At 43.9% G+C, this 19,365-nt stretch overlaps 1 protein-coding gene across 1 annotated transcript; it reads right to left on the reverse strand.

The window, feature by feature from the left end:
- Positions 1-439: 439 nt before the first annotated feature.
- Positions 440-17,386, reverse strand: Ogfrl1 (opioid growth factor receptor like 1). Its single transcript, XM_048430484.3, is given in 8 exon segments — positions 440-3,460; positions 3,463-4,124; positions 9,050-9,195; positions 9,311-9,377; positions 9,479-9,557; positions 12,638-12,716; positions 12,865-12,951; positions 17,033-17,386. Coding segments are annotated over 8 exon segments (1,398 nt in total). The 5' UTR covers positions 17,276-17,386; the 3' UTR covers positions 440-3,425.
- Between the last annotated feature and the right edge of the window lie 1,979 nt (positions 17,387-19,365).

Consider the following 19,365-nt stretch of genomic DNA (forward strand, 5'->3'; position numbering starts at 1 on the left):
AGGTTTATTTACCAAAATGGTTTTTAAGGACTTCCTCTATGTATTTTTTTCCTTCTTACCCCATCCTACCTTCATTCCCAGTAAATTGTGCAAATCAGAAGGGGGTAGTACAAAGCATCATGGCTATTGACGGTTTTTATTATATCTTCATGTATCTATATATGTAATGCAGAGAGAGAGAGAGAGAGAGAGAGAGAGAGAGAGAGAGAGAGAGAGAGAGAGGAAAAGCCCTGAGAACTTTCTTAGTAACTCTGGAGTTATACACCTTCTCTCCTGAAAACTGAAAAATATAGTCTCAAAACCTAAAACAAAATAAAACTATACACTATAATTTTAGAAGTCAATAACTAGACTTAATTTAGAGGAAGCACATAGATTTTTTTTTAAGGTCTACCATGATTATTTAGAATTTCCTGTGAGAATAAGCTCAAAAATGCAGAACGATACAATAATCTTTAATGTCAGAAACATCTCCACCATACAGAAATATATAACTATTTATCACTTTACAGTATCTCAAAATAGCTTCACATATATTTTCTCCTCTGAAATATAAGCAAAAAATATTAGAAATGCACAAGGCTAATCAAGCAATACGACGTCTATTTGCTGTATTATCAGTAGCCACACTTAGAGTCCTTACAGCCCATGGTACAACAAAGCCCGTACGAGAACACCCGTGGAAGCTCAGCAATGCGTCTAGCTACTTGGCCATGCTACATAGCATTTTCTGGAACAGCTTTTTAGTAAATTTCTGTAAGCATATGATAGTTTGAAAAACACAAAACATAGAAGTCAAATTCAGAGGGCAGTTTGATATCTAACACACACATCAATACATCACCTATAGATCTTATCTTAAAAAACTATTAAATGTACAAAGTGCTTTTAATAGAAAAAATTTGAGACGTTCGATTTTTATCAGCAAAAGGAACGACTTCCTATAACTTGTTCTTCACTGGGCTATTCTCTCTGTTATTTACAGATTAAATGTAGAAAACATTGCCACTTTATGAATATGCAGTTTAAATAACCATCATGAGAAAAGGCCACTATTTTAGATGGAAGCCAGGGAGTTCTCCTCTTGAGACTCAATATTTTCAAATTAAATAGCACAAGCTGACATAATCATTAATAAGAAATAATAGTCTAAACTTTAAATTGTTAAATGTTTTGATTTCTAAGGGTTCTGGTATACCATAATTTCTATGTGATTCAGATTGTATTAATTTTAGTTCCTGGTACTTTGTATTTAAAAAAATATTTTTAGTATCTAGCCCATGTTTATTTCTTTTTTTAAAAAAAAACTCATTTAGGTGTATGTGTGTATGGGCAGTACGTATGGGCACTGCATGTATGGAGTTCCCCGGAAAGCCAGAACAAGGACTCAGATCCCTTGGTACTAGAGGTAGTTGTGAACCACCCAGTATAGGTGCTGGGAACTGAACCCTGGAAGAGCAGCAAGTGCTCTTAACCACTGAGCCATCTCTCTAGTCCCCCTGATCCAACGGTTTTTATACTAAATACACTTAAAGTGGTTTGAATGCTTCATTGTGTGTTCAAAATTAAGATATTTTGAATTAAACTGATCATAGCCCGACACTTTGGCCCAATTTAGTAGTCCTCTTTCCTCCCTGAACCCTGTGTAAACTGAACAAGGTAAAGCTGTAGAATTGCAGTAACTAAATGCTGAAGTGTTTCATATCTTACTCATTGGGATGGATGCACAACACCAGTGCCACCATGATGCATGCACGCACGTCCGCACATACACACACACACACACACACACACACACACACACACACTCCTGGATAAGCAACTGGGCTGTGTTGTGTAAGTTAAAAAAACAATAAAATCTTATTTCGGAAAGCACGAGATTGGTGGGAGTATTTTGTGGGAATCACCACTAAAACTGTGGGTGGAAAAAACCAACAAGATGATTACATGATATGGTATGAAAGAGGAAACAGTAAAAATTCCTTGGGGTAGGAGGGTGGCGGGGAAAGCCTATAGGACTTTTCTTAAAAGCCGAAGAGAGATTTTATAAAGTCAATTCCTTGCTAAATAAAAAACAGTAAAAATATTCTCTGTTCACTGCTTTGTTTGTGTTTGTATGAATGTTTTGGAGTTCCCATCACAGTGTTTCCGATTGTCTTCGGATCTGTAGTGATTAGCAACAACTGTACAAAACAAGACTGTTAGCCAATGCGTTGTAATGTACTAGTTCTTACTAAAAGTGAGTGTACGGAACTGCAAACTGTTCTCAGTTCCAAAATGACAAACTACAGATGAACATACACACACACACACAGTCACTGTGGACGAGTGACATCAGTACCCCACAATGCTACACACAGCACACACACACACACACACACACACAGACACTGTGGACGAGTGACATTGGCAACCCCACAATGCTCACAGCATCAGTACGAGTGGCCCAAAGTGGTCTAGTGACATGGGCAATCCCACAATGCTACGCACATCATACATACAGATGCTATGGACCAGTGACACAGGCAACCCCACAAGGCTCATGGCATTAATGCACGAATGGCTCAAAGGGCAAAAATGCTTGTTGACAGTATGAGGAGACATCTTGAGAAAACATTTTTGTGATTCTTTTTTAAAACACTCCTCAGTGACTTGTAGTCCTAATCAACTACCAGTTTTATATATAACAGCCACAAACAAAGTCTATTTTTGTTCTATATTTTCACACACAGACACACACACACACACACACACACACACACAAACGTCCTTTCTAAACACTTAATACTGAAAATATTTTTATTACTCTAAACATTAAAAAAAACCTTGAAATCTGACTATTAAAAATTTCCCTCTCCCCAGCTGGACATGGGTGTAGGAGAGGGTCCTAACGTGTGCTGGAGGACCCCTGTGGACGCTGACGAAGACGGAGCAGAGGCAGGCTCGCAGACACGTGGGACGGACAGCCACTGCAGAACCCAAAGCTAAGAACACCAGGGAGCTGCAATCAAAGAATCCAGATGACGTTCTGGATACATTCGAGAAGACCTAACTCATTCTTCCAGTTTCAAAATGAATTTAAAAGTCCGGCGAGACCACATCACGAGAGGGTCCTGATTTCTACATGAATCTCCCAAGGGAACAGGCTGAAGACCAAATGCTACTGGGTTAGTTCTAGATGACTTGATAAGATTTTAAAACTAACTGTTATATACAGAATTTGGAAAAACACATCCTAAATATATTCTTTTATTGGATCTGGTCTCAAAAACTTATTAAATATCTAATTTCATTGTGATCCAAAATAAAGTAAAAAAAAAAAAAAGGAACAAAGGGTTTACAACAAAATTCACAGATGGCTAACATTTTAAACGTGACCTCATCTCTGTTCCTCAGGGTAAATTAGACAGGAGTGTTTTACACCCTTAACCGGAAGCGGTTTGTGAGTTTCTGGCATTCACTGTGACACTACCTCATCGTGGCAACTGGTGTTTTCTGGATTTTCCGAGTCTTTGCTCTGGTTTTCCCCCTCTTCGACCTTTTCAGAAGAAGTTGGACACTCCCCTTTCCCTGCGGTCTCAGTAACTGTGTCCTCGGGTGGAGGATTTGATTCTTCAGCAGCACTGTCTGCCTCTATGTTTCCCGGCATGCTATCTTCACTGCGGGGCTCCAGGCTCGGCTCCTCTGTCTCCTCCACAGCCTCTCTAGAGGCCCCCTTTTTTTCTTCCACCGCTTTGCTATTTGTGTGAACAGCTACTGAGGAATTTTTGGAGTCCTTGGATTTCTTGTGCATAGACGTTTGACTATTTGAACCTGAAGTGGGCAGAGCAGGCATCTTGTGGGCTTTGCCTCGCTCCGGCTGTTCTTTCTTAGGCGGCCCCCAGATGAAATTCTCCGACGGCGTGTAATGTTTCTGGGCAAAGCGCAGGAGCTTCCTCCTCTCTCTCCTGTCTCTAATGGTATACACGAAATACTCCAGAGCGCTCTGCCTGATGTTGGGAAGAGTATTCTCCACCAGAGCCTCGTGGAGAATGAATTTTACGAGGGGAGATTTAAAACTCTCGTACCCAAGCTCACCAAGGCTTTTCAGAATCCGTGTAATCCTTAAATAGTTGTGCTGGGACCTGAAAGAGAGAATTGCAGACCATGAGAGAGAATAGCACGTACTTGACTCTGAGGTCTCGGCGCAACGCAACCTATGTGAAACTCAAATGTACAAATAAACTCTCCTCTTGAAATGACTCTCTATGTAAAGAATTACTGGGATTGAATGCATCCTCGCTGGTGTTACCTTGTTTATTAACATATCTGGGGACTAGGGATCTACCAGAGCAGCCTGCAACAAACCTCCAAGTATCAGGATAACTGATATCGTCATAAGAAGTAGCCATGGTACAAAAAAAAAGATGAAAGTGTGAAAGACATGCACAAAACGCTTACTACAGCAAAGTTGTAACAGATCAACTTTATTATTAGTTATTGTGGTCTCTTACTGTGTTTAACTTAGAAACCTCATCATGGATATGTATCTACAAGAACAAAACAGAGTTCATATAGGGCTCTGTACAACCTGTGACTTCCGGCATCCACGGGGCGCTCTGGCGCTTGCAACATCACTGATGTACATACTTATCACAGAGACACACTAGCTAGCAGCTCAATGGTGATTAGCAGCACCACCTGACCAGCAAAATCTGCCAGACAGGGTAGGTCACAAGGAGAGCGGCGCTCAGTCCTGTTATCTGGCTAGAACAACTATGACAAAGGAAACAGATCTGACCGGACAGGGCCCGCCTGAACTGTTGAGAGAGTACGGGCCTCAGAGGCGGTCACGTGCTAGCCCTGCTACTCAACTGCAATGAGAAACTATGATGCCCAGCTAAGCCTCTGTGTTTTCCTCTGTATGATGGGGAAAGAGCCTACATTCTAACTTCACGAGAGTAAGAATCCAATGAGACTCTAAGGATGAAAGACAGGGACAAACTCAGAACTACTGAACATTATGTAGAACTACTTTGTATGTGCATGTGTGTGCGGGTATACACGTGCGAGTACATATGTGTCCTAGGGCATTGTTTCTCTGCCACCACGTACCTAGTTTTCAGAGACCAGGCCTCTCCTCGGCCTCCAGGAGGCTTGGCCAGCAATCTCAGGGCTCTGTCTTCACGTCCCCAGTGCTGAGATTGTAAGGACGTATCACCCGCCACCCTCAGCTCTTATCACTACGGTTAACAGTACTATTACCTACTAAAGCAGAAGTTGGCATTAACACCGTAACTGCACTCAGTTTAACCTATTTCTTCCATCTTGGCCATTCTCACCTTTCCTCGCCGTATTAAAAAGCTTTAGATCTTACTTATAACAACCCTGACTCCAAACGTGCATTTCTCCCACAAGGCACTTAAGACTTTATTTCAAAACTGAGGCCATTCTTGGATTAGTGCTTTCCAACCTTACTTTGTTGCAGGTCGTAGCCTACCTCCCCAGCCTTGCTCACCTGAACGTGCTCGCCTTCATGCACACACCTGGCCAAACCCTCCAGATCCCCCATTACACAGCCGTGCCTGACAGTAACAGGTCAGGTACGCATTTACAAAGATAGCTACACAGTAGAACCAGCACTCGCTTCTAACTCCCCAAATCCTGTTTTAAATCAGACATTGGACTTTCCTGAAAGTGCTACATATATCTGCTCCAGCTTCTAAAAGTGTTTGGATTTTTAAATTAGAAGTAATTGCCAAATGATCTGGGAATGTTGCAGAAAGATGTCAAATTATTTGAGATATGGAAGTGTATGTTGTTCCGTGGTCTCATATTTCAATAAGAGAATACAGAATAAAGTAGAAATCTTAATTACTTGAGCTAACCAGTGAGTGGGATAGATAAGCCCACACAAATTTTATTATCTCCATTCTCTTGGATGTTTGTCCTCAAAGTATTAGTTTACATTTTAATTTTCTTTTAATCTGAAAGGTGAAACTTAGACATATGTATTAGTATTATGGATCTGTAATATCAAAATTTTCTTAAAGCTTCTTTCTGTGTCTGTGTATGTGCCTGGGCAAGTCTATATGCATCGTGTGCGTGCAGGAGCCAAGGAAGGTGAGAAGGGGGTGCCAGCCTCACAGGAACCGGAGTTAGAGGCAGCAAGGTGCCACGTGGGTGCTGGGGCCCACACCCTGGTCCTCTGCAAGAGCAGTAACAACTTTTAACTGCCGAGCCATGTCTCCAGCCTCAAATCTACAGTTTAAATTGTTTTGAGACAATGTAACTGGGGTAATCTTAAGAAACCATACCACTAACCACAGGATTGGTTTAGCGGTCACATCAGCGTAGAGCTCTTAAGTTGAAAGAACTTACTGACAAAACTCGAAACGTGATGAAGTAGGTATCAGATTTGCAACAAAACCACTCTAAGGCGAACGGGAAACTTAGTGTTTGCATGCACATTCATCTGCATCTAGGCATTCGCAAGCTAAAGTATTTATGTAACAGAAAAGAAAGAGAAAGTAAAAAACAAAGATCAGGATTCTAGAATGAAATTCTGTATGAAACCAAGATACTGGATGCTTCAGTCAGATTTGAAATAAATGTTGCAATGAAAGGCAAAGTGGAGGAAAGAGAAGTTAAGTCCTGCTGGAGCTGTCCACAGCCTTGGGCTCGCACACCAGGGAATGGAGAAAGGGCTGCTGGAGAGACAAAAGGGCAGGGCTGATTTTGCCAAAAGCCTAGACAGGTAAAGGGGGAAGGAAACACAGGAGGGAAATGAAACCTAAGCTGAGAGTCAGTACGGCTCACTGCAAACAGGACCTGAACAGCTCCTTGGAGGTTGATCTGCACAGATGTACGCTCGTGTCTGGGCGTATTTCACCAGCATATTATACCACGGTCACTTGTTCGCTCGACAGTACCTCATGTTGCTCTGATTAAACAGTTTTCCTCTGCTGAGCTATAAATACAGCCAAGTCCCGGCCTATTCTAAAGCGTTCAAGATGCCACGCGGCTTCAATCACATATAAGCAATGACATTTAAAAATAAGTCATAGAAGAATCCAAATGAAAATGAAGACAGAGGAGATACGCTTATATCATTTCACATCCTTTGCCCAATTATAATAAATAAAAACTTCTGGCAATTAGGAAGCTGCAGTGGCATGTGTCTGTAATGCCGGGATTTGGAAGGCAGTGCAGGGAGGACGGCAAATTTGCGGTCAGCCTGGACTCAGAGACCTTGTCTCAAAAACAGTCCTGCAGAGAATTCATATTTGGTTCCCAGCACCTGCTGTAGGCAGTTCACTGCCTGGGAAAACCAGTTCCACTGGATCGGATCTTCTGACTTCCGCATGCATCTGCATATATGTGGCACATACAGAGAAGACAAGCAGGTACACACATACATGTAAAATATTTTATTCAAATTTAAAAAAATGTTTTCCTCAGAGAGTTCATCTAGAGCTGGGAAAACAAACAGATACGAGATGACAGGAGAGGGAGCCAGGTGAGGCAGAGCGGAAGGGCTGTAAATCCAGGCCGCTCTTCCAGCCCAGGCTAAGAGACAACCTAATTAAATAAAGCCTTCAGAAAAGGCTCTGGTTTTGGCTATAAATGAAAAGACCTGACAATGATACCCTGGGGAGGACTCAAGCCTTTGATCACATTCTGTCCAGGATTTACAACTTCAGCCATGATGTGCCAAACACGACTGCCATTCCAAGAAGCGGAAAAGTGTCAGCGGTTTGCACACAAAAGTGCGGTGTGCGCACTCTCTGCGGAAGGCTGCCTTGCATGCAGCCTTCTTCAACAGCGTGACAAAGTTGCTTAGAAACCATCCAGACCTGACCGTCTGCAGGACACAGGCAGATGCAGATATGGTTGCCTTTAAATAGCTGATGTAGTGAACTTATCCCGAGTTCTAAGTTAGTGGCTCTCCAGTGAGGAGCGTAAAGATTTATGCCCACATTTTCAAGGCTTGAGCAGAACCGATCTGAATACTGTTACTTAAGACACAGGAAAAAGACGCCCAACCCTAGTATTTCCACCCCCTACCAAAGCAAGGGAAAATTCTAGGAAGATGCAAACATTTTAAAGAGCGGATGCCAAAACTCTGATTGTTTGTGCCAAAGAGAAATCACTTACGTTAGTTTTTTTCCTTAATACTTGCCCAGTTCAGCTAATTACAAGGTGCTAAAAAAAGTTTCTTAAAATTGTTGGTTTATAGTCCAGTACTCCTAAGTCACTCTATAATTAAAAATGGGGAAAAAACAGTGTACATATGAAGAAAATATTTTTAAAACTAAACTTTGGTTATAAGTATTAATTACCATTATACATATTCAAGCAAAAGAGTACAACTAAAGCCATCCAAAAAAGCTATTCAATTTTCCTTTGTAGATTTTGGAATTAACCACAAATAGGTACTTGTCTTTTACCTAACTCATGCAAATAACTTTTCCTCTATTTTAGTCAGAAGTATGGCCACATTGAATGAAACCATTTTTATACATCATAGACCTCAGTCACGAATTTAATATAAGCTATTTGCATGCATGAAGATATTAGAAACCGTTTGTACCGAAAGCAGCCTATAGCCTAGGAGAGAAGACATGAAAAACTGCAAGCAGGCAATAACTATAAACTCCATGAAACGTGGCATGGAGAGGGAGAAAAGCCACGTTTGGCTGCAGGCAGAAGATTCAGGAAGAAACCGCTCTTGAGCAGAACAGCCAACATTCTATGTAGAATTTGTCCTTTGGAGTTTCTGTGCTTTGCTTTAGAATGTACAAGAAGGAATAAATGCGTATCTGACTAGATTTTGACTCCTATTTCTATACCCACCAGCCAGCCAGTCCTATGCCCAATGTCTAGCTATCCCTATGCCCAGTGTCTAGCTATCCCTATGCCCAATGTCTATCTAGCTATCCCTATGCCCAAAGGCTAGTTCTCTGCCAACCAGCTAGCCAGTCCTATGCCCAATGGCTAGCTCTTCTTACTTTCCAGAGAATGGGGCCACGGGAGAAGGCCACTGGCTTACCATTGGGGCTTCACTTACTCATTCAGATGCTGAAATCTTTCTTGCCAATTTGCAGCCCGAGCAACATTTCCAGTTTTATCAATCAGCTTTATCCCAAAAAATTCTAGCATCATTTTATAAGCCAAGAAGAATCTTCTGATTGCTTCCTTTGTTTTTTTGAATTCCTATTATAAGAAGAAATAAAAAAAAAGTCACTTGAAATGACGCAGTGGCTATCAGGACAATAAAGACGGGATATTAATTGGCTACCTCATGCAAGATGAATTGAGTTTGCATTACCTCAATTTCATATGTAGTTAATTCTTTGGCATAAAAGTTCAAGCCTTGTTCTCGCAGGGGAAAAAGCCTAGTTGGTTAAAAACAAAATAAAAAATTTTCAACGAACACTGTCTTGAGAACACGCGATTAACAAGGGCCCGGGTACAAGGTAGAGAGCATTTCACTGACCATTGGATGTAGGTGTGGTTGTGTTCCAGCTTTTCATAGTCACCCTTCCATTTGCTCAGGACCTCTTCAATGTAAACCCCTAGACAGCCAACATTGAGAAAATGAACCACTCACTGAAAACACGGTGATGGCATTGTAACACACAAGTCACCCGAGTTTTATAATAAAACATTTAGTTTAAAAATAGCAAAACACAAGAACACTCCTGAAAGAGGAACAAACACACGGTGGCATATACTCTGTAATGCAATAAGCCTAATTTAAAAGCACACAGCAGTAACTGTGAATTACAAAACTCTGTCCTGGGCTATGCACTCTAATGCACTCTAAAGGAGAGGATGGCAAGTGATGGTCTAACGATCATTTTGTTAGTAAAGTTTTATTGGAACATAGACAAGCACACACATTTGCTATCTGCCTCTGTGCAGAAAAACTACTCCAAACAGCATGACCATCTCCATATGATTAATAACAACAAAAATTACTAATGAAAACAATGCTGTTAACTGGTATATTTGTTCAAAGTCACATACTAACAAATTATTATTATTATTATTATTAGTAGTAGTAGTAGTAGTAGTAGTAGTAGTAGTAATGATGATAACAATCTCTTCAGTCATGCACAAGTAACAAAGTAGCCTACGAGAGAACACTGGTCTTTGTGCCTGTATAAAGTAAGTCCTTTTATTATGGCCCCGTGTTCTCCTATAAGAACTTAATAAAATCCTGTTTATTCTCAGGTCTGTTGAGGTCCTTATCACTAGCCAGTTAGTTAATCTTACAGAAACAAACAACAAACAAACCCACAACTCATCTCACTCTTGTTTCCTCAAAGATCAGGAGCTTGTTGCCAAGGCCCCTCCCAGAAAATGGGAAAAGTTGTACTGAATCACACCATAGGTTCACACCATAGGCTCACACCATAGGTCCACACCATAGGCTTAACACACCAGAGTCATTTTTCTCCTGCATTTTTCCCCCTTAATCAATAGTAAATAAAACTGCATCTATATCCAGAGGTTTGCCTCCAGACTTCTGAGACACCAAAATGTTTAAGTTAACTGGATTTGGTTATTTTGGTAACATGCCTCAGGACATCAGATCAGGATTCCCTCTCCCAAATACCACACCCGGTGTGTGAGCTCCCCTTCCGGTTTAATCACCCAATATCCCAAGACTCTGAAAGGCTTATGTCTTAGGGTTCCTATGACCAGAAGTGACGTAGGGAGGAAAGAGTTATTTCCCTCCCACCTTCCACATCACAGCCCTGAACTGAAGCGAAGTTTGGATAGGAACTCAAGGCAGGAACTGAAGCAGAGGCCACGGAGGATTGCTGTTTACTGGGTGGTTTCCCATGGCTCGCATGCCTGCTACCTCTACCATCCAGGACCACTAGACCAGGGACGACACTGCCACTCGTAAGGTAGGGCGTCCCACATTAGCCAGCAATCCAAAAAACACCCTAGGGTTTCCCACAGGCCAATACGATGTGGGTATTTTCTCAATGTCTCAATGTGGGTATTTCACAAATGTCTCCAGCCTGTATAAGTTAACATAAAGCTAGCCAGCCCAGTTTCCAGACAAGGGCAGTGGTTCTCAACCTTCCTAATTCTGCGACTCTTTAATACAGTTCCTCATGTTGTGGTGACACCCCCCCCCAAGCATAAACATATTTTCGTTGCTACTTCATAACTGTACTGTTGCTACTACTATGAATCATACTGTAAAGACCTGTGTTTCCCGATGGTCTCAGGCAAGCCCTGTGAAAGGGCCGTTCGACCACCAAAGCGGTCATGATGTACAGGTTGAGAACCGCTGATCTGGGACCATCGCTAGCTGACTCATGCTGTTGTGAATGTCACTCTTACTGAGAGCAAATGACAGGAATCAGGGCAGTCGGGTCACCTCACACTGATCCTCCAGGGAGACTCTGGCTCCTGCTCTGCCTATGCACAATTCAGACACCTACTGAGAGGCACAGTGTGCTGCCTCGGGTTTTTTTTTTTTTTGCTTTCAAGTTTGTAATCAAATTACCATAGCAACTGTGAATTTTCGCTTTGGGTTTGGAAAAGCTCCTATGCTGGGAAGGAGGTTTCACGGGTGTGAGGGAGGCATGTTTATTCGGCAGGGTTCCAATTGGGGTTGCTATCGTGTCCCGGCCCTTGATTCTGAAAAGTGGCAAAGGTAATTCTAGACATAAACAAAATCTTTACTAATATTCTAAATTATGTTTAGGTATGACATAGCAGAAAGAACAGTGGAACTTAGTCCCTCTCTAAGATCAATTCAGCGACGTCAGTCATTTAGGCTTCACGTCCCAGTTACTGCCTCTTCAAAATGAAAAGCTGAATTCAACCCCCTTCAAAATCTAATCATTTGAAAGTCTATGGCTTCTCATATCTCTCCTCTTTTCTGCACACACACACACACACACATACACACACACACACACACACACACACACACACACACACACGAGTCTACTGATGTGGGATATCCTTTTGTATATGTGATGCTTTTATTAGTAATGAATAAAGCTGTTTTGGCCAGTGGCTTAGCAGAGTAAAGCCAGGCAGGAAATCTGAACAGAGATATACAGAGAGAGGAAGCAGAGTCAAGAAGACACCATGTAGCTGCCAAAGGAGAAAGGTGCGCCAGAACAGAACCTTACCTGGTAAGCCACAGCCTCATGGCGATATACAGATTAATAGAAATGGGTTTATTTAAGATGTAAGAGTTGGTTAAATAAGAAGCCTGAGCTAATGGGCCAAACAGTGTCATGAAAGAGCAGTCTCCTTCTACAGTCTACCCCCCCCAAAAAAAACTAAACTAAACCAAACAAACAAAACAACTGCCTTTATTACCTTTTCAGGAACAGCCATGACACACAGAAAATGATACAGTTACCCAGTATCTATTTCTCCACAGTTCACTAAATGGATGACCACAACTATAAAACCTGGGCTCTAGGGACACATCAGCCTGCACAGATAACAAGGTAAAACAAAGCTAACCAACTACACATGCAGCAAACACACACAAAGTCAAGATAAGGAAAGAACACCCCAATATCTGTTAGGATTTAAAATTTGCTTTGTTTTTTTTTTTGTTTTTGTTTTTGTTTTTTGTTTTTTTTTTTAACCAACGTGGCTTACTTACCGTCTGGCTTAAATGGAATTTTATTCTTATAAAAGCGAAGGTTGCTCAAGTCATTTTGATACCGAATATCTTTGAAGTTCTGCTAAAGGAAAAAATAAATTAATCTCCAGTATATGGGAACACACAAAAAGGCACAAGGACCTTTCCGTTACATTTTCTTACCAGCAGAAGAAAATCAGAAAGACAAGCGTTAACATTTAAGGGGGAAAAACATTCTGTTGTCTTACTGGGTACTGATGTCGGTATTTGTACAAATCCCTCGCAGCATAGAAGCTCCTCTTTGGTTTAGCAGCCGCTTCCGTGGGATCACCACCCTAAGACACAGAGTGAAACTCCGTCACACACTTACACAGAGCATGATCCTGAGACCCTCACTGACACGGAGAGTGGGACTGAGAAAACTCCAGAACAAACTCCAAAATACTCAACATCTATAAAGAGCCCTGAACACGGACAACCCATCCAGATGAAGAAAACTATGACGTCTCTATACTGATGCTCATAAGCAGTGCTGGCTGGTATGACCTCCTTGTTTGCGTCACAAATTCCTGTCCTAAGCTCTATCACTAAATAAAAAACTTTCAGTTCACTAAATAGCAAACAGTTCAACACCTTTGGGGGTGGGGGGGTAAATGCTAAGAATCAGTATTAATCCGGAACAGCAATCAGAATGAATTGCAAACATGTTTCACCAGATGTGAAATGGTACCAATGTCAAAACTTATTTCATATACCACTAGGAAAGGGTTAAGTGGGCAATTCAACTCTACACAGAATATTCTCATTAAATCTGCACCTCGGAGCTGCACTTGAAAGTCAAGGAATATTTATGAACGGGAAGGGGGTTTTAAACTGAATTAGCTTTCTAAACTCCTTCAAAGCACCATAACAAACACAAGGCATGAATAATCATCTGCCCATTCAATGATCAATAGGACCTAAATCAGCAAATTTGAGATAAATAGGCAAAGCAAGACAGAGCTCATTCTCGGGTGGGATGAATGTTGACTTAGGTACTTTCTGTATGGCAATTCACTCATGCTGCTAAACAGAGGGCCACCCCTGTGAGGTCACTGTCGATGGGTAAGACGCAGGTCCGGCATCCTTTAGCTATCCATACCATATCATGTAGGACAAGATGCTTTTGCCCGGTGACACGCAGGACAATGAGATGGAACATGGGGAAGTCTGCAGTGCTAGAATATGAATATTCATTAGGAAAGCTGCCCCCAGTTCCTTCTCTCTCTTCATCTCCCGCCCTCTCTCAGTGCTGACAGACTGGCATCCTTCTAAGCAATCTTCACACGTTTCCGAGGTGGTGTGATTCTCACTCTTACTACAAGCACAGAGCTACTTCAGCGCTGAATCCTCCGACGTCTAAGGCAGCTACCCTGTCATGTTACATAAGCAAGGAAAGGCTTCCATTCTGCTTCTTGCCACACTTTTCAAAATAGCTCTGCCTAGCAAGTTTCAGAATCTATTTAGCCCGAGCTACAACCACATGAATCATCACCTGCCTTGGCCAAGAGCACTTTTCCATTTCCAGAACACTTCCGCGTCCTTTATTACTTCACTTGGGTCTTACAACATAGCTCACTGACCGTCATTACTGCTTGCACCTTAGAAACAAGGTGGCTGGAGCTTAGAGGAACTTAAACAAGGCTCCGATCCCAGCAACAGTGCAAGAACCAGCTGCTTCCACGCCTGTCTAATTAGGTCTGAGCCAGTGTCCTCCCTGCTAAAAAGTGATGGAAGTGATGAATATTTGAGAATCCTGTTACAAAGACCAACGACCCAAGATCTGGAGCCAAGAGACTAAGGTCAGTCTCGGTTCTGCTACTTAATATTTGTGAGGCCTTTAAGCCAATCACTTAGCTGAATCTTAGTTTTATCATCTGTGAAATGAAGGTGATGGCTCATGGCCTGCCTGGTCCCCAAGACAGACTGCCAAGTAAATGACTGAATCCTTCACCCTGCCAGCATCTGCCCTGTTCAGTTCTGGCCTCTTTCACTTCCTCAGAGAGGATTCTGCACCTTAACACACCACTCCCTTCCCCTTGGGCCTTCAAAATTCCCCTCTTCCAAACCATTCCCTGAACCCAGCAAGCATGCTTCAGTCTCTCCAAACTTAGGCATAATCTCTTGTCTGACCCAAGTCTGCCTCAAATATAGACCATGCCTCCGCTCCCTTTTGATGTAAATCGTCACCCAAGAATTGTGCATATTCTCTATCTAGAATCATATTCTAGAGCCCACCCCACAACCTAAATAAGGCTCTGCCCACAGCATGACATTAAAATGGGACAATTAGGAACTTTCCAAATAAATCTCTGCCTGGTAAAAATCATGTCTCAATGGCCACCCCAGGTGACTTCCCAGCTGCACTGAACCCCTTTAGGCCCTCCACACTGGAGCAATGTTAGCATTGGCTGTCAGAATACCACACTCTTCCTCCTGTCTTGTTTCCTGGGTCACTGTCCCCCACCCCGTTTTTGGCTCCTCCTCTTAATCACACCCTCTGTCTAGAGCAGTGGGCCTCAACCTGCAGGTCGCGACCCTTTCATAGGGGTTCCATATCATATATCCTGCACATCAGATATTTACATTACCATTCCAAACAGCATCAAAATTACAGCTAAGAAGTAGCAATGAAGTAATTTTACGGTTGGGGGTCACCACAGCAGGAGGAACTGCATTAAAGGGTCACAGCATTAGGGAAGTTGGGAACCACTAGTCTAGAGTGAGATTTGTCCTCATCCCTCATGGCCCCTTGGTGACCTCTTACCTTGCACTGATTTTTAATTCACTCCTAAATGCCCGCCTACAGCTCCAATACTAGACCAACTATTTATGGAGAGCATTGGCTACTCTCCAGTCCCTCTTGGATGTTTAATAGGATGGCAAACTTAACACTCGACTGAACCTCTAAAGCATCTTTCGCCCCAGGCTTCCTCTTCTCAGTTAATGGTACCATCCTTTGTCTTGTGTGCACACAGAGGTGGACTTCAGCAAAGATGGTGATGAGAAACCAGTCTGCAACCTACTTTAAAGGGGGAACTGACTGTTCCAAACAAGGAACAAACAGGGTGAAGAGCCAAACAGAAACCAAGAGATTATTTAAGAAGTTGGGTGGTACTTACAGGAAAAAAAGTCGCCATTAATGGGTGGTCTACTAGTCACTCAGGTTGGGGGGGGCATGGGCTGAAATGTTATCACACTATTTTACATACATTGACCTCATTAATTAGATTATTACCTTTTTTATTCCAAACTTCTGTCGATAGCTACTTACTTGGGGAGACAAATGGAAAGATAAAACACTGAAGTAGGACATGTGACACTGTTTCAGGGTTCAGCACACAATGTTAGAAGCAAACCAGAGCACTAGGGAAGGATGGTCCCATCCCATCCATCAGGGCCAAAGCGCTCACTTTGGTGACAGTCATACTCAGGTCTGCATCTTTCTTTCCCTTTATGCTTCACACAGGATTCTCCCTAGAAGGCACACAATTCTCTAAAATGGTAATTAAAACGGCACACACACACCAAAACTGCATTCCATTTCAATAACAGGCTCAATTAGCTTCTATAGGGAGGCTCTGACGTTCTAGCAAGAAGAGGAGACTTCCCCTAAAGTCACTTTGGACTTGGGACTCCATTTTCTCTTAAGTGGTAATGGGGGGACGTTAACCTTAAACACACTGCACTGCAGACTTCTTTTAAAAAAATATAGTCCCTCCATTTAAAAGTTTCTGAAGCCAGAGGTAAAGGGACACCCTCCCCCCTCCCCCCCCTCTCTTCTAACCTCCCTAACAGTATTGGTCAAGTGATTTAAGCTTGGTTGAATCAACAAGTCTTCTGGGTGAAACAAAATGTTTAAGGAATGTCTTGAAGTCGTTGAAAGGTCTCTCTTGGGGAAACGAACCCAGGCATATTAAGTTTGCACGGGAACCTTTCTGCAATACTTTTAATGGCCGTGGAATCCCGCTGAGGGGCAGTCTGCGGGCCGCTGGACAATTGCAGTTCCTTCTTGTTCTGAATAAAAAACAGTAACACGCACCGGTCGGGTCCTCACAATCCTCTATTTTTAGACTGGTTCCTCCCACCCCACCTTCGCATCACCCAGCTGCGCTGCAGAGGCAAAGATAACACCTAGAGGAGTAGGGGTTTGCCTTGGGGGACTTCCCCGTGGTAATCACAGCAAGGCCCTGGGTCAGCAGCGAGTCACCCAGGCAATTCTGGCCACCACAGGCTCCCCCAGGTCGGGTGCCCGAGCCATGTACGCCAAGCATCCCTTCCTGCATCCCCAAGGGGCCACTCGCTGTCCCCCTCCCCGGTGCCTGGGCGCTCAGCCCCGCCGGGACCACCCCGGGTCTGGGTCCAGGGGTCGCGTACCTGCTCGGCGCCCACCGCCTCGGCGTGGTCCTCGGGCACAGGGCTGGCGCGGGGCCGCCCTCCGGTTCTCTCGGGAGGCTGCTCGGGCTGCTCCGGTTCGCCGTGCTCCTGGCCTTCGCCACCGCCTGCCGGCCCCGGCTGCTCGGGCTCGGGTTCGGGCTCCGAATCAGTCTGCCAGGTGGAGTCGCAGTCCTCCACGGTGGTGGGCTCGCGGAAGCTGACCCCGCCGAGCAGGTTGCCCATTGAAGAGGCTGCGGCAGCGCGCTAGGGCCCGGGCATGGCCGCGTTCCGCTCGGGGCGCAGGCGGCAGCTCGCACGGCCCGCGATGCACACAGTTCAGCGCGGCCGCCGGCGCTCCAGCGCACAGGCGGGGAGGAGCCGGGCGCCCCGGGGCCGCCGCCGCACACGTCCCTGCCCGCCCATCCCGCCGCCGCCCCGCCCCCGAGGAGCCAACCCACTCCCGAGCGCTGTCGACCAGCTCCTCCGGGACGCGCCCCCACCCTCTCCACGGTCCCTTGGAGTCGACAGGGGTCAGCTGCCCCACCCCGTCTGGCCCGGGTGCCGCCCCCTTGGGGCTCCTCCCAGCTAAGCGGGAAGACTGATCCCGCCCAGGTCAGAGAGTGGAAGGAGGTGTCTCCATCAGCAGTCGGGTCCTGCCCACACCCCCGCCCCCACCGACTAGTCCAAGAGGAAGACAAATTAGCCGCAGCAGCAGAAGACAAAAGCTAATGGTGACAGTGCACCCTCTAAACAGGAAATCCGAGCTTGAGGAACAGTACTTAGGGCCACCGAGAGTCCCTGCGGTCTAAATAAAAGTCAGAGCTATCTGTCACCTCAGCTAAAGAGCAAACTTCTCTTGAAACAAAGGAGCAGTAAGAACTCGACCAGCGTGGTTCATCTCTGAGTAGTTTTAACAGTACCCACTCCACATGTGAGCTCCAGAAAAATCTCAGACTCTCAGAATCTGTACTGCAGAGGGCCTGGTTCTAAGTGGAGTTCAGACTCATAGTTCTAAGGGGAACCATTCGGTAAGGTGCTTCAAAACAAATCTCGTGAAGAGCTCGGGCCCTGTTCCCTCTTAGTCTGGATGGGACTTCTGTTGTGGAGCATTGCCTGGGCTCATGCAGGGAGCTTGGCGCTCAGAAAACATTATTGAATAGGCGCAAAAAAGGGGGGAGGGTTAGTTTTGTTTGTTTGTTTATTAAATGAGTCAATTGTACCCAAAACTAGTAATTAAAAGGTACAAAAGAAGGCAGGTGGATATTGTTTAGGGGGCTACGCAGGCAAGCAGGGTGCCTTTCCCAAAGATAAATCAAGGTTGCTTCTTTTCAAACATTGCAGTGGGGTGGGTGTCTGTCACTGGTTTCTGACTTTGGATAGATCACATAGAGTCCCCAGTTTCCTCTTTGAAATGACGCCAGGCTTTTCTCTCTAGAGTGGCATCTGGTTTGACCTTTAATGACTTCATGACTAGCAGAGGCTCTGAAACTAATAATGGATCCATAATACACACAAAAAGAGCTTTCTGGTCAGGATATCATAAAAACTGATGATATTAAGATGAAATCCTTCTTGTCAGACCCAGACGAAGTTAGAGCCAGACAGTATTATTCGGGGACGTGGTGTCCAAGCCTGTCTGAGGTAAGCAGTTTCTTGGCTCATAAGATTTGTTTGTTCTAAAAGATCGTCATAGTTTGCACGCCTCTCCCACTGGAGAAAAAAAAAATTATCCTTAGCATTAAGATTATTGCAGACCATACAAATGCTTCTTCAGAACATTTTCTTAGCAATCCGACGTACTATACAACTGAACTCAACCCCTTCCTCCCACCTCCTGAACCTAAAATCTTGATAACCAAGAAGCTTATGTAAATTCACCTCTTTTTGATTTTAGAATCATATCCTTGCCTCAATCTGTCTTGGATTTATCTACAGTTTACTCTGATGTGCCTACTCTCTCTTCAATGCTTTGCTCCTCCCAAATAAACATCATCGTGGAGAACCACTAATTGTCCTTTATGATGACAATGACTTGGCGAAAAAAATTATGGAGTAGCTGCAAAACAAATCAATCCAACACTGTTAAAAGTCAGGGATTCCTTTCATCGCCCGTTGGTACTGGACTAGAACATACTGCAAAAGTGAACATTTAGCTGGTCCAGAGTGGATGACGCTGAAAGTCTAGGGATAACATACCCAGGGGCTCCACCAGTTGGCCTCGTTGTGGGCAGAACAAAGTCAGCTGCATTGTTGTCGCTTGTCGCTTTTCTGCAACTGAGAGATCGTTTCCCTTCTTCTCAGATGCCTTGGTTGCATGGAGGTTTTTCCCTAGG

Source organism: Myodes glareolus, chromosome 18, assembly GCF_982192425.1.
Source record: "Myodes glareolus chromosome 18, mMyoGla1.1, whole genome shotgun sequence".
Lineage (NCBI taxonomy): Eukaryota > Metazoa > Chordata > Mammalia > Rodentia > Cricetidae > Myodes > Myodes glareolus.